The sequence below is a fragment of the Procambarus clarkii genome, chromosome 82, assembly GCF_040958095.1.
Source record: "Procambarus clarkii isolate CNS0578487 chromosome 82, FALCON_Pclarkii_2.0, whole genome shotgun sequence".
Lineage (NCBI taxonomy): Eukaryota > Metazoa > Arthropoda > Malacostraca > Decapoda > Cambaridae > Procambarus > Procambarus clarkii.
In genome coordinates, this window is record NC_091231.1 from 3,463,667 (window position 1) to 3,480,151 (window position 16,485).

The 16,485-nt window shown below is 38.6% G+C and overlaps 1 protein-coding gene across 1 annotated transcript; it reads right to left on the reverse strand.

Moving 5' to 3' along the window:
* Nucleotides 1–3,417: 3,417 nt before the first annotated feature.
* Nucleotides 3,418–14,945, reverse strand: LOC123764415 (uncharacterized). The gene is made up of 8 exons (XM_045752265.2): nucleotides 14,845–14,945; nucleotides 9,870–9,991; nucleotides 8,951–9,094; nucleotides 8,022–8,163; nucleotides 6,651–6,756; nucleotides 5,189–5,373; nucleotides 4,460–4,559; nucleotides 3,418–3,923 (listed from the first exon to the last, which is right to left on the reverse strand). The coding sequence occupies exons 1-8, from the start codon at nucleotides 14,847–14,849 to the stop codon at nucleotides 3,786–3,788; spliced, it is 942 nt and encodes a 313-aa protein (XP_045608221.1). The 5' UTR covers nucleotides 14,850–14,945; the 3' UTR covers nucleotides 3,418–3,785.
* Between the last annotated feature and the right edge of the window lie 1,540 nt (nucleotides 14,946–16,485).

Sequence of the window (16,485 nt, forward strand, 5' to 3'; positions counted from 1 at the left end):
CTCGCAGCCTGACGTACGAATCACAGCCTGGTTGATCAGGTATCCTTTGGAGGTGCTTATCCAGTTCTCTCTTGAACACTGTGAGGGGTCGGCCAGTTATGCCCCTTACGTGTAGTGGAAGCGTGTTGAACAGTCTCGGACCTCTGATGTTGATAGAGTTCTCTCTCAGAGTACCAGTTGCACCTCTGTTTTTCAACGGGGGTATTCTGCACATCCTGCCATGTCTTCTGGTCTCATGTGGTGTTATTTCTGTGTGCAGGTTTGGGACCAGCCCCTCTAATATTTTCCACGTGTAAATTATTATGTACCTCTCCCGCCTGCGCTCAAGGGAGTACAGTTTTAGGCTCTTTAGTCGGTCCCAATAGTTTAGATGTTTTACTGAGTGGATTCTAGCAGTAAAGGATCTCTGCACGCTCTCCAGGTCAGTAATTTCTCCAGCTTTGAAAGGTGCTGTCATTGTGCAGCAGCTAGTACTCCACTCTAGAGAGCACAAGCGTTTTGAAAAGTATCATCATCGGTATAGCATCTCTAGTGTGAAAAGTTCTTGTTATCCAACCTGTCCTTTTTCTTGCAGTTGTGACGGCTACTTTATTGTGTTCTTTAAAGGTAAGGTCTTCCGACATGAGTACACCCAGATCCTTTACATTGCCTTTTCGTTCTATGTTATGATTTGCCTGAGTTTTGTACGTGGTTTCCGTTTTTATATTTTCATTTTTTCCATAGCGCATGAGCTGGAACTTATCTTCGTTAAACACCATATTATTTTCTGTAGCCCATAGAAAGACCTGATCTACATCTGACTGGAGGTTCGCCGTGTCCTCTATGTTGCCTACTCTCATGAAGATCCTAGTGTCATCTGCAAAGGATGATACAGTGCTATAGGTTGTGTTCTTGTCTATGTCCGAAATGAGGATGAGAAAAAGTACTGGAGCAAGCACAGTACCCTGGGGGACTGAGCTCTTCACGGTTGATGGGCTGGATTTTATTTTGTTGACTATTACACATTGGGTTCTGTTGGCCAGGAAGTTGTAGATCCATCTGCCTATTTTTCCGGTAATTCCTTTTGAACGCATTTTATGTGCAATAACACCATGGTCACATTTATCAAAAGCTTTTGCGAAATCTGTGTAAATTACATCCGCGTTATGTTTGTCTTCCATAGCATCTAATGCCATATCATAGTGGTCCAGCAACTGCGACAGGCAAGAGCGCCCTCTTCTGAAACCATGTTGTCCCGGGTTATGGAGTTGCTGTGATTCCATGTATTTTGTGATTTTACTTCTTAGCACTCTCTCAAAAATTTTTATGATGTGCGATGTTAGCGCTATCGGTCTGTAATTTTTTGCCTCTGCCTTATTTCCTCCTTTATGAAGTGGTGCTATCTCTGCTGTTTTTAGTATATCAGGAATAACGCCAGTATCTAGGCTTTGTCTCCACAGAATGTGGAGGGCCTGCGATAGTGGTTTTTTACAGTTCTTTATGAATATGGAGTTCCAAGAATCCGGGCCTGGTGCAGAGTGCATAGGCATACTGTTTATGGCTTCATCAAAATCCAGTGGGGATAGGGTGACGTCTGATATATGATTTGATGTTGGTATCGTATCCATGAAAAATTAATTTGGGTTATCAATCTTTAGTGTGTTTAATGGCTCGCTGAAAACAGAGTCGTACTGCGTCCTCAGTAGCTCGCTCATTTCTTTGTTGTTATCGGTGAAAGTTCCATCTCCCTTTCGCAGGTGCCCGATACTAGATGTGGTTTTTGATCTTGATTTTGCATAGGAGAAAAAATATTTCGGATTTCTTTCTATTTCACTGATGGCCTTTTGCTCTCTTTGCCTCTCCTGGGTTCTGTATGATTCTTGTAGTTTCCGTTCAATTGTTTCTATTTCTCTACCTAACCTTCTTCACCGTTCTTGAGATAGGGTGCGACTCTCAAGTTGTTCCGCGATTCGTTTTCTTCGCCTATATAGGGAACGACGTTCCCGTTCCAATCTGCATATCTTCCTCTTTTTTCTTAGAGGTATGCGGTTTGAACATATTTCTAGTGCTACTGAGCTTATTTTTTCCAGGCACTGGTTCAGGTTTGCATTTTCTAGCTGTTCTTCCCAGTTTATTTCTGTGAAGTCCTGGGGCCAGATTCACGAAAGAACTTACGCAAACACTTACGAACGTGTACATCTTTCCTCAATCTTTGACGGCTTTGGTTACATTTATTAAACAGTTTACAAGCATGAAAACTTCCCATTCAACTATTGTTATTGTTATAAATAGCCTCTTGGTGCTTCGGAGCTCATTAACTGTTTAATAATTGTAAACAAAGCCGCCAAAGATTGAGAAAAGATGTACAGGTTCGTAGGTGTTTGCGTAAGTTCTTTCGTGAATCTGGCCCCAGGTTTATTCGCTCCCAGTTTATCTGTTTATTATTGAAGTTGAATTTGCTGAAATCTCCTCCACCGGGAATCTGGACTGGTTTTGAAGGTCTACTCCCCATGGTTGTCATAACTTCAATTAAGTTGTGATCTGAGTAACAGGTATTTGTAATCATTATGTTCCTGATCAATTCATCATTATTAGTGAAAATTAGCTGAACTCGCTCCCAAGCGTCTTGGTCTAACAATGGCTGACCTCTCTCCACCTACTGACGCTCTGGCTCTCCTTGTCCAGAATGTCAATAAGTGATAGAAGGGTCACAATTACTCTATTTTGATAGCTGATAATTAAATTAATTCAAATGAGATGTTTTTATGATGTTATAAGTCCAAAGACTACTGTATTAACAATAATTCCCTACAGAACACCTGGCGAATTTATAGCCCTATGTGGGAATGATATCTCGTTTTCTTTTGACGGAAATTTTCACTGATACATTTTCTATGGGTCAACTTGTGTATACAACACAGCAGCAATATTATCTTCTTATTGTATTTTATATTAGTAAATGGTGTCGGGTTTTCCGACACTAAGTGTGGGATTGAGAGGTGTAATACTAGGTGTAGGATTTAGGTTAATAACTTACGTAGTTCCATGATTGAGTATAACTAGTTGTACGTAAGTGTTGTGTGTACTAGATGTATATATAATTCACACACATAATTATATATATGTGTGTGTGTGTGTGTTGCTTAATATAAAATTAGTCACTTCGGTCAGAATCTCACTCTGCATGTTTGTTGAGTTACAAGAATGTAAATCATTGCGAAAATTATTTTATAACTCTGTTTTATTCTTTTGAAAATATATTAAAAATAAGAAACAACGAGCGCGCAACGCATGTGTGTATTTATTTTACATACACAAATATATATCCTTCTGAAGATGTATTATTAAATACGAAAGTAAATTCCTGCTTTATCCTTCCTTCGCGGTCTGACAACGCATCTTCATGGTCAAATAATGTAAGGAACGCAAATAACAGCAGCTACAATTTTTTTTATTAAATCCATTTTTAGTTATCCTAGCAAATACCAATACTTAGTTATGCCAAAAAATATATATTATTAAATATAGCGACTCAATGGCCATTTTTCCTAAATGACAAAAATAACAGAAATTTGCCCGTCTTACGGTGAAGCTAACAGCTGACCTTTGTCACCCGGAAAAAAGGTCATAATGCTAACAAGTGAAAGAAGGCTCGGAAATGACATCTATATAGCGGCAAGTAATATCTCGTTCTAGAGGATAAGATACTGTCCGAATATAATATGAAGGTCTAGAAGTCCAAGTGATCCACAGGCAGAGGTTCACATAACCCCAGGTGGGGGGGGGGGGGGGAGGGGGTCTAGGCTCTAGAGGTCCAAATGACCCCAGGCACCGTTGTTGAGCCTGCCGTCCACGTGTAACTTGGTGGCGTTGATAACCTTCTTTGTCCAGCACCCCTTTTTTACAGAGTAGATGCTGTTGTCGTTGATACCCAGGGACGCCATCTGCAAAACCGGAGGAGAGGTCAACATGCTGCATTATCACACCAAGACACGCACCAAGAGCGAGTACACACATGGGTAACTAATACCGCCGAGATAGAAGGATAAGCTAAAATAGGCTTCGTTGAAAAAAAAACATCGTTGAAGTGGAAAATATTAGACGTAGAGTAAATAGGCAGATTGCTTTGCAGTGAGTAGAGAATGAGAAGACATAAGTGAGTGTGCAGGATAAAGCTGCTGTAAAGGGACACAAGGATATATTGTGTTATTATTGTACCTAGTTATCCATGATTTTGGTCACCCTGTATAAGGGCGGAAATTCACTAACTTGTTCTTGTCCATTCACTCCTTGACATCAGCTCCGTCTTGTGAATCATTACTATAGAAATATTGGCAAAAATAACAAACCTACCTCTAAGGTAGGTAGTGAGGATGACCTACTCATGAGGTGGGTAGGTTATCCTCACAAGCACAAATTGGCGAGTACGCAGGATAGGCTATGTAGATTAACAAAAGGGAACGGAAGAAACATAGCTTACGTTGGGGAAGATGCCGAAGTCAAGGACGGAGCCATCGGCGCCAGTATCGTGGTCCGTGTCTGGGTAGACGCACAGACTGTCACCCGAAAAGTTCTCACCACTGCAGGGAGAACATGGAGGGAGGTGTCAATGCTGGTAGTAGGGCTAGGAGTGTAAATGTGAGTCACAATAAGCACACGCACACCCTTTGTGTCCTGGTGTGAACTTTTACACTCTACAGTATTAGTTTGTGAATATGGTTATATATATAATATTGCTAAATGGGGTATCCGGCTGTGCCCGGGTCTCTCGCCCTCTCTTCTTTCCCCCCTTTCTCATTTCTTTCCCATATCATCAACTCCTTCCCCCTATCCTCAATCTCATCTTCCCCTCTCACTTTCTCCACTAACAACGCCCCTTTCCCAACATTCTCCCTCTTCCCCTGTTTTTCCCTACCTCTCAAAAAAATGAAATTGGAAACACTAACACTACTAAAAATACAGATTTCAGACTTCATGAATATCGTAGGGCGCCGGTATAGATGCCAATATTTCTTAATAGGTGGCATTGGGGCTGACTCTGACTGACCTATAACATGGATACCTTCCATGTGTTATCTTTGAAAGCTGGGCAAGACTAGCCTCAAGCGTCTGACTTCGTACTTTGGACAAACATTATATTTTATATAGATGATAATTTTCAATAAAAACTGGGAAACTAAGGTTGGTAAGTATTGCGGAAGTTCATCACCTGTAGATGGTCCATGGGCTGACACCGGTGAGGATGAGGGAGGAGACCTTGCCTGCCAGGTTGCCCAGGGAGTCACTGTCGTAGCTTCCATAATACTCGCTCCCTGCGAAGGACGTTCCCTCGTACACTGTCCAAGTGTCATCGTTCAGTACGTAGGGACTCCCAGCATACCGCAGCGACGAGGTCTGGAGTGAGCCGGTGGATTAATATTGATTACCTATGGCTCTTGCTGGTTCGTTACACAACACTGACATTGATTTCCGAGCAGCCTCTAATCCAAAAACTATAGAACCTATAGTTACTATAGAAGAAAATGCAAGACAGGTTTGGTTAGGTTTATAGTTAAGTGTCCCACTTTTTTTCAGTGGTACAAAGGGTGATTTTTTTTCTGAAAGTTCATACAGTATTTTGTACAGCCATAGTAGCTATAAACCACATAATTTTTGTTGGATGTAGAGTTCCATGTATGGTACACTCCTCAGCTCTGGACAATAATTACGAGGCATCTCTGCCGTGAGACTGGTTTTCATGATTACATCTACTATTAGCATTGTTCCAGTCACCTGGGTGAACATGATATCTTGTGTCCAAAGCACGTGATAACTATCATGTTTGATTACAGAATGTGTTGTTTTACTTTATCAAAAGCTTTACCTGTTTGCATGACACAAGTTTCTGAACAACTATTGTATAGGATTTGATTTAGTATATACAACCATATAGTAGAGGATGACGAGTTTTTAATCGGTTTCCAAACTTACCTGTACTTTTAAATGACACATTTATGTTGAAAGTCCTCGGAATATGAGAAAGTTTTGCAGATCTATAATATAGGGTAACAGCAATATATTATATAATTATATATGTATTTATGTATTTCATAGATACTGTTTATTAATGTGTACACACATACTTTAACATATGTCGCAATTTTATGTATTTATGTACAGCACATGGACGTATCTAATTTGTTTAACATTATTATTATTGTTTTTTTCTGGCTAGATGTTATTATCTGTTTGCTTATATGCCTCCAAAGTATAAAACAAAATTATTATTATTCCAGTTAACTTTGCTTTGATCTTTGCCTCAAACACTTTAGGGAAGGAGTCTTGAAGGTGCCTGAAGCTGCCGACTTATGCAACAATGTGTCACAGCTCTAGATAAGACGTCGCCAGCCTTCAAGACGTCTTTCCTAATTAAGCTGCCCTAGGCAAACGTTAAAGGAAAGTTTATAAGGGAATAATTGCCATTTTCAATACCAAGGAGGCCTTAAAAATCAGAGAATAACACCACACAGGAACAAAAATTTTTAAATGTGTTATTGTAAGTTTAAACGTTTTCCGTCATTCATACATCCAACTTCATCGCTTTAGTTCTCATCTTTCTAACATATTGTAAGCATTAGGAATCCACTTTTGTCGTCTCATTCATTCTCCCATTGTTCATAATTACAACTCACGATATCAATGTAATCGTTGGGGAAGTTGACTCCGATGTCTATGCCATGCACCCAGTACACACTGCCGGCCTGCACATTGTAGTCGGTGTTCTCGTAGTACATCCACCTGAGGAATTAGTGCCACCAGATTGTAGCGGCGGTAGGTTCAAGTAAGTTTATATAGAAAAGGAAGTACATCTCAAAAGCATAGAGTAGCTTAGGCTATTTCTACCCTCGACGGCGGTAGGACCGGGATATATTTCTGCTACTCTGTCGTACAGGTATGACATTATATATAATCTTTGGGGTTTCCTTAGCCAAGGGCAAAGTTGTCAGCCCGGTCACCTAACCAGCTTACTTTCAACATTCAAAACCCAGACTGGGCAACAGCCGCTCATATACAAATTGCATACAAGAGTTCTTACATTCTTGTACAGCCACTAGCAGGCATAGCGTTTCAGGCAAGTCCTTAATCATAATTTTCACACACTTCCCCAGGAAGCAGCCCGTAGCAGCTGTCTAACTCCCAGGTCCCTATTTACTTCTAAGTGAACAGACCATCAGGGTGAAAGAGACACTGCCCATTTGTTTCCGTCTTCCCCGGGGATCGAACCCGGACCCTTAGGACTACGAACCCCGAGTACTGTCCACCCAAATTATAATTGTACTGTACAACAATTATAATTGTACCATTTATATTATTTATAATTGCCATGAAATTGACTCTGAAGAAAATGAATTAGTCTGCGGGTAATATGAACAGAGAGAGCAGTTGTCAAACTAACACTAACCCACAAAAATTAAACTCAATTTACAAAATATTCAGATTTAAACATAATAATGGAAGAGTGATACGGCATGACACTCGCTACTCAGGCAATATTTACATGTTCCTATAAGCTACTTGGAGAAGCTACAGCTTTCCAAGTGCTACGTGATCGTACACAAGAGGTGTAGACTATATACCATGTGCTAGTTCCTGCCAGCCTTCGCGAAAGGGCGATTTTTTTGACGAGTTGAAGTAGTAGAATATCTTCTGAATGAAGAAATTTTGTTCTTATATTAATGTTTGATTTAAATGACATGTTAGAGGTGACTAAAGTCATTAAGATTCTGTTGGGGGACTAATGGTCAAGACAGCTTTCAAAGTAAATTTGCTAACTGGGAAGTTTTTCATTAATAACTCGTTTTGTCGCGGACAGGAAACCTGTATACATATATTCTTTAGTCTTCTATCGAAACCTACCCCCCCCTCTCCTCCTGAAGGTCGAACTACTCACCTTACCCAGGATAAAACGATCTCAATTATTATATTACCTAACCTTCACATAAAATACCGTATATAAAATGCTATTCATATATGATATTTCATATACAGTAGCTGGTACTTACATGCCTGTTTGTAGAACACTGTCGATAGCATTGTCAAAGCCATCTGCCAAGAGGTCAGGCTCATAGTCGGTGAAGTCGAGGTAGTTGCCGTTGCCGTCGAGGTCAGTAAAGACACGGGTGTAGCCGGGCCCTGCACTCACGGCTACCCACACATGAAGGATTCATTTCATATTTACAATGACACGGTACTCAATGTGCTATCACCAATTTTGTTTATTGTGTAGCCTATAGCTACGAAAATTTGGGATACTATGCAATATGTTCGACGAGCAGCCTAGATCAGTTTAAGACTATTCATTATTAGGGTGGCACGGGCATGAATAGCTCGTAAATTTTTTTTCTACCATATTTCAATATTAAATATAATTACTGAACGTCAGCTCACTTTCTTCGTGAACGTTCTCTGTATAACATTCCCAAGCTGCGAGGTTTGACAAATGCAAGATATGTCGGTTGTCATAGTGCAATTTTGAGACCAAATTTTGTTAAAAGTTCCTTGTGTGAATCGGCTAACTACTGACATATACAGTACTAAGCTATCATAACATTACAGGAGGAGGGGAAAGCTTAAATTTAGAGGGCGCCTAATATACTATTGCGCTGACAGCAGAGAGGAGCAACGTACGCCCTTACATACATATGGTAATACAATCACAGCTTAAACTTGTATACCAAATTAAAATATTTTTGGTTCTTGGAAACATTAAATATTTTGTGCATTTCAGTATAGAGCCCCGCAACCATATATAAACACTTGCAATGAAAGCCTGCCATTTTCAACGTCTGCTAGCCTACATTATAACTGCTTATATATATAGATAACTATACCATGAAAATACCAGTATTTTTGGGCCGTTAATAACAATGAATGCTGTTAAATTAGAACAATAAAATATATCAAATATTAACACTAAACAATTAATTCGTACCAGCGACGAGAAGAGAAATAACGAGCAGCAGCATGTCGAGGAAGCAGTGATGACTGGTGATGACTGACGAGTGTAGGTCTTTAATATACCCGTAGTGTTGCTGGGGGCGAGCAAGTGTAGCACCTGTGGAGACGCTGGGAGCCCCTGCTGATAACACCACCTGTTCTCACCCTCTTAACTCAGACATTACAAGGGCACACACATGGTCCTCAATCCATAGCTTCTTTGTAACTTCGTGTGGACCTAATTTTTTTTTTAAGATTATAAATTAATTATAATTAAAATATTAAGACAGGACGAGAGGCCACAAAAGGCTGGTGTATGAAGAGCTCCCCACACCATATTGAGTCTGGCGCTGGTGCAATGGTCTTGCACTGTGGCAAAACATTTTCTCATGGTGGTCACTGCCCTCACCAATTCATAACCTTGACTATAATGATTAAATGAGCATATTCATAACCCCTTTAGCACAGAAAGGCCGTAATTTCTTTTACACGAGGTGCATATAGTGTTTTTTTCTGCAGGAAATGATTGAGCTTAAAGCGTCACCATAGGTGAGACTTGACAGTTGCTGTACGTTTCCGAGTGGAAATACCCCATGTTGAAATTGGTGGAATAGCAGCCACGCTGAGGACAGGCAGTTCCTGTCTGGTGGCGTCTCCCACACCTTTTATATAAGTTCAGATATCTGGCAAGTTTTTTTTTTGGTTGGTCATGAAGAAAATTATGCAAGCTTAGCTACATCATGTATTAACGGACAAGGTTAAACACACATTCATGGAGCAACAACCACCATACTATAAGGGCATAACAAAAAGCGAAACAGTAACCATAAATCTAACCTAGGCCTAACATACACAACATTTGTAAGAATCCGATCCTCTAAAAAACTAACAGTACAGTACTGTACAAAACTGACCTTTTTCAGGTGCAATAGTCCATATATTTTTGTACTTCCATCCACTGTAACGATAGGTACCCACATTTTTGGATAACAGGCTGATGAATTTCAGTTTAAGTATTGGGTCCATACGATGCCTCCTGCGAAATGGCATACAGTCGTGATGTACGCATCCATACTCAGATGATATTAACTGAACTTTTCCTTCCAATTACTGTACAGTATAATAAATTGTTAAAATATTTCACTTTGAAATTATGCACTGTAGTGGGCAACTTTGTCCTTGCAATGACAGATTCTAAATACTATATTTAACAGAAGATGAACAATCAGTTGAATTTGTACTGTGTGCTGACTACATGTTCACATTTACTTTAGAGTAAAGCACATTTTACCATCTAGTCATGCAAACTCGTGCCTTATCTATATAAGAGAAAATGTGTGTGTTTTTGAGGTTACAGGGCAGGTACTTGGGTTTAGCCTCAAAACTTTGCAGGGCGATTAGTTTGGGGTACGGTAAGGACATAGGGTGGTTGGAGTCGAGCCCCATTTTACTGCATGAAATGGCAAATTACACTAATTTCCAATCTTACTAAATAAAAAGTTTCCTCACTAAGATTCATCTAGCATATTAAATGATTTAATATGCTAGATGAATCTTAGTGAGGATGGCATTGTGAAAATGGTTACAAGGTTGAAGGGAAAGAGGTGAAGAGTACACCATGGTATTGTATGCATGGCATTGGAAAATTATATTAATTAAATGTGGTTTAAACAAGTAAGGATGAAAGGTATCACAAAGTTGGCATATAACATTAAGGGTTATGAATATATTGGTTATAAGTACATGGATAGCAGCTAGTATAGAAGTGTATAGTATAAAAAAAAAAAAGATACTGTACTACCTGTAACACCAATTAATAACCCCAGATCATTACTCACTTCATACTTCTTAGTACAGTACTGCCAACAAGTCCACATTTGTTATAATAATGCAATGCTTAATCTTACTAAAATGCTAAGGCAGTGTTCATTATCACTGGATTCATCCATCTTGTGGTGCTATTGAACCATATGGCTAGCTTCCAGTTTTGGTATGGGAGACACTATAGGTGCCTCATTCCAGTTTTAAGAACACAAGAATGAAGGTAACTGCAGAAGACCTACTGGCCCATACGAGACAGCTCCTATTTATAACCACCCAATCCCACTCATATACATGTCCAACCCATGCTTGAAACAATCAAGGGACCCCCACCACCACGTAACGTGGTAATTGGTTCCACAAATCAACAACTCTGTTACCGAACCAGTATTTATCCAGGTCTTTCCTAAATCTAACCGTATCTAATTTAGACCCATTGTTTCGTATTGTCTTGTGTTAATACTTTTAATACCCTATTGATAGCCCCTTTGTTATATCCATTCATACACTTGCACACATCTATCAATTTACCCCTAACTCTTTCCAGCCAATGTAATTCAAGTTTTGTCAATCTTGACAGGTTTCCAATTTGTGGGATTAACTGTCATACTACGCTGGACGGGTTCTAGTGAATTTATATCCATTCTATAGTACAGCGACCAAAACTGAACTGCATAATCTAAATGGGACATAACCAGAGCAAGATACAGCTGATAAATAACACTAGGTGTCATATTAGTAACACTTGAGATTAATAAATCTGTGTCCTATTTTTCTTATTACGAACATTTATACATCGATATTTGGTTTTAAATTCTTACTAATCGTAACTCCCAAATCCCTTTTGTAATCCAACTTTGCAATCTCAACACCATCTAGCTCATATCTTGTAACTATATCATCATTACCTAGCCATAAAACCTTACATTTGTCACCATTAAACTGCATCTGCCAATCTTTTGATCATTTCAAAACCCTATTTAGTTCGTCTTGAAGTGACAGTCTTTTTCAGTGTTTATTTCCCTCCCGATTTTTGTATCATTAGCAAATTGGCAAATATTGCTGCTCAATCCTGAATCTAACTCATTTATATATACTGTATTATGAATAACAGAGCCTTGAAGCACTCCACTTACAACATTTTTGCACTCTGACTTAACCCCATTTATACTGTTTCCTTTGGTATAGCCATGCTCTAATCCAACTTTATATAGTGCCCCCAATACCGTGAGTAACTTTTGAATCAGTCTTTCATGCATCGAAAGCTCTGCTTAAGTCAAGGTACACAATATCACAAACCTTACCACTATCAACTGCATCAATTATGCTGGAATAAAATGATAGCAAATTTTTTAAACATGAATGACCATTTGTAAAATTACGTTGTGGATCATTAATCAATTTGTTTTTCAAGATGAAGACAAATGGCATTTGCAATTGCTAGTATCGATTCAAGTAACTTTCCCCACAATAGACGTTAAGCTAACTGGCCGATAGTTTGACGCAAGTGATCTACAGTATCTACTTTCTTGAAAATTGGTACCACATTAGCAACCTTCCACACTCTGCCTGACTAATGATATTAATTTAAATAATTAAATATGGTAGAAAATGGCTCGCAAAGCTCGTCTTTACATTCCTTAAGCACCCTGGCAAACACTTCGTCCGGCCCTGGGGAATTGTTTGGCTCGAGTTTCACTATTTGTTTAATAACATCGTCCCTGGCAACTGCTAAACTAGTCAACCTGTCCTCTTCCCCACATACATAAACTTGTTTGAAGGCATAATGTTCAGTTCTTCTTTAGTAAACAGAGATAAAAATATTTATTAAAAATACTACACATCTCTGCGTCATTATCAGTTATATGATCTGTCTCAGTTTTTAACGAACTTATCCTTTCCCTAATCTTTGTTCGATATAACTGAAAAAACTTTAGGATTTGTCTTTGCTTGCCCTGCTATGCTAACTTCAGTTTCTTTTTTGCCCTCCTTTTTTAACATTTCTAACCAATTGGACGAATTCTTGTTCTAAACTTACTTCCCCATTCCTAATACTTTTGAACCAAGCTCTCTTTTTCTACCTATAAGTTTCTTCAGATCCCTTGTTATTCATTTTGGGTCAATATTATTCGCTCTAATCAATTATTATGATATACTATGTTCCTGTGCTTTGCTTAGAATTTTTTTTAAACAAGTTATTTTTTAATCGACATCGAAATCTCTTTTTACATCACCCATCGCTGGGTTCACATCTCCCTCAAAGACCAGCCCACTCCCCATGTCCAAGACTTTCCAATTTATTTCACCCAAAAAATTTCTTTTACTATTAAAATCAGCTTTTCGAAAATCTGGCACTTAATAATAATAATCTGGCACTTTACAACATTACTTTTAAGTACACTTGATTGTTTTGGTATGGGACACACTATACTGTAGGTGCCTCAAAACATCACAAACAAAGCCTGCTGGGTGCAAACATTTTTAATTCAAATGGAAGCACATTACACCTGATTGTATGATGCAATAGGGAACTATTGTGGAGGGTTTAATAGTGACAAATAAGTATACAGCCCTTTTGAATACTGTATCTATTAACATTCTTTCCCAATACAGTACTGTATTGCTCTCATATTTCATCCAGGTTGATGTTTTTTGACCAAGTAGTGGGAAATTGGCAAATAATGACTGCAAATCTTCAGGTCTACTGCATTCATGGCAATGTTAGGCTTTACACATACTGTAAAGAGCCTGACTATGAACTTCAGGAGTTTTCAACCTATCTCACTGCAAAGCCCAAGCAGTCTGGACTTTGTGACAAAAGCAAAGGAAGTATCAAATATTAATGCTAAAATAGGATTTTTATTAAGCAAAGTGGAGGAGTTGATAATTAAAGGATTTTGTAGCCTAACCCTGTTTCTCCCATATAGCTTTAAGTTTAATTTGAATGTTTTTACAGGAATGTAGCCCCCTGCAGTGTTGCTCGAAAAGTACTGTATGACTACCAAGTGATAAATTAAAGATTTAACACTGAGTGAAAAGAACTACAGTATTTTGATAATCCAGCAAATTATGGAATAAAAGGAGAAGAAAAATAAAATTACAGTACAGTATTCTGTTTTTATTAACTTTTGATCGTCAAGCAAGACATTATGGGCAAGATATGCTAAGGGGTTCCTCCTCAATTCTTTACAGCATTACCTTGAAGTACATTTTCCATCAACCAAAATCTGTAAGGAGCACATATAACTACAGTACAATTGCAGAACTGAAACAATTCAAAATGTTATAAAAAATCTGATAAATAAATACATACATATTTTTGTTGTATCTGTACTACAGTAATGCTCAGGTCTCAATATAACACATTATACATTTACAGTATAGTGGGACCTTGATACACCAGACCCCTTCAGAGCTATTAAGGTTTCCTAACTATGAAAGGTTTAGCCAGTTTTGTTGTCGTATTCAGTGCAACCCCAAAATCCAAACCTTTTCCAGATTAGCATACCTGGTTGATACCTGGTTAAGTACACTACTGTAAATACCATGTGTAACTAAGTGAAATATGTTTAACATCATAGTTTATTAGTACAAAGCCTGTTTCTTTTATCAATTAAAACAATGTATTACTGGCTAATAATACATGAAAGGAATAGGATTCTAAAACAGGTGAATAGATGATTTTACAGTTTCATCCTCCAGTTAGTTTACACCTATATGATTTAAATGACCAACCTAACACAATTTGAGTTAACTTCAAATAAATTACAAGCAATATTGGATTTCTGAATCAAAAGGATTGGGGGCAGGGGTTAACCCTTCTGGTGAAGAACTTACCTGGGGAAGGGGAGGGGGGGGCCAAAATAGCATGTCAGAGCTTGAAAAAGTGCAAGGATTGTGTTAATAAAGTCTCCTTAAAAAAAAAAAAAAAATGCTGAGGCCACCCCCCCCCCCCTAATGGGTAGCTCCCAAGAGTAAGCAAGACATTAGGGCTATACTGTAGATAGATCCAGAATTAACAAATTATTAAGGGTTTTCTTGATAAATTAACATTTGGATTGAACTCACCTCATTACTTCTCCAATGGGGCATAGTTGAGAAGCTTCTCAATGAGGTCCACGTGGCCCAGGAGCATCCTTCGGCAACAGTATCGCTTTAAGCCCAGAGCATCAAGTGCATCACTGACAAGAAAACCTTTCATGAGTGAATACAGCACTTAAAAAATAAAGCAGTGTGCAATTACATAACTGTAGTTACACTGCAATTACATAACGAACTACACTTGTGGGGTCTCCCCCCCCCACTCCCTTTTTTTTTTTTAACCAAGACTAAGGTCCATAAGGGCCATCAAATGGCATACCTAGTGAAACTGCAGGCAAGAGCCGTTACCCACCTCATTTGAAGCCTTCTAGAAACTCATTTCATGAGAATGTACTTATTTGCATTTGTCATATGATGCTTAAAAACTTTATTTTGGCATCCTACACAACTAGTGTATCTTTTTGCAGACAGAGCTTCTGTATGTGTTTTTTAGCTTTAATATGTAGCTTCTTGGTCTTTTAACACTCTGGTGTCGTGATGACGTTCGCGTATTCATTAAAACAATACACACAGTTTGAGGCATGACGTCAACACCAACAATGAATTTTTGCTTATTCTTATTAGTAAGTATAAACATTGTGAGTGAAGGTTTAATTAAACATTGGGTTGTGGGCTGACGGGCAATGCCAGGCCTACCTTGCATTGCAATGCAGGTGGCTCGCCGGGCCAGTGAAAGTCAAGTTGCACATTTCAAAAATTCCTCTTTAACAAATGTGTTGATTCTTGTCTATTTTATGTGGTGTTTGTAATGCCTCTTTTTCCCTTTATCTTCTAGCTTCTGTATATTAATAGCTCCTGCCTCTTCTCATGGTTTTAGTTTCTTAGTTACGGAAGCCATTTAGTAGCATATCTTTGCATTATCATATTTATTGATATGTTTCTTTGAGATGCGGACACCACACCAATGATGCATATTCTAATTTCGGTCTCACAAATGTCATGAACAGTGCCAGAGGCGGGGACTTATAGCTTTTAGGCCTGCATCTTCACTTTTGGGTACTTAATCCAACTGTACTCACAACTTAACATAATTCTGTCATATTTTGAAGTTTTGGAGTTTCATCTCTACTACCTATTTATTCTGTCCATTCTAATTGCTTACTCTTGCATTACACCCAACTCATTTGTGTTTCTAGTTTTTCACTTTGCAACCTTAAGTTACATTTTCACTCTAAATGGAACACCCCTAGATTCTTTCATTGTAGCATTGGTCTTTTACCATTTCATTTTCTGGATTCTGGACTTTTTCATCTTCAGAACCGTCCACATTCAAAGTTTGAAAGTGTGTTGAATGTGTTGATAAACCCTCTGATTTCATCAACTGGGATGAATAAGGGTATGCTGTAGATGTCAGCTAGCCATCATAAAATATTTAACACTCCAGTCTTCGTGTCACTTTCTCTACTAATGTTTCTCTCACGGGTTGTTTTTGGAGGTGGCAGCTTGTACATCAAGCATTTCTTGTAGGGCTGTTCTCATAGGCCCCTCTTTCTGGGCACTTGGGATGGGTTTTCCTTCGCTCATAAATTTGGTAAAGCATTTCTTAAGCTCCACCCTTGCAATATGCTGTTGGAACCCACCTTATGTACACTGTACACAATGTTCATT

Excerpts from the sequence above, each read along its gene's own strand:
- LOC123764415 (XM_045752265.2), bottom strand. Across the intron at positions 5,374-6,650 it reads CCAACGATTACATTGATATC|ACCTCGTCGCTGCGGTATGC; the intron begins GTGAGTTGTAAT and ends GGCTCACTCCAG. Across the intron at positions 4,560-5,188 it reads AGCCCATGGACCATCTACAG|TGGTGAGAACTTTTCGGGTG; the intron begins GTGATGAACTTC and ends TTCTCCCTGCAG.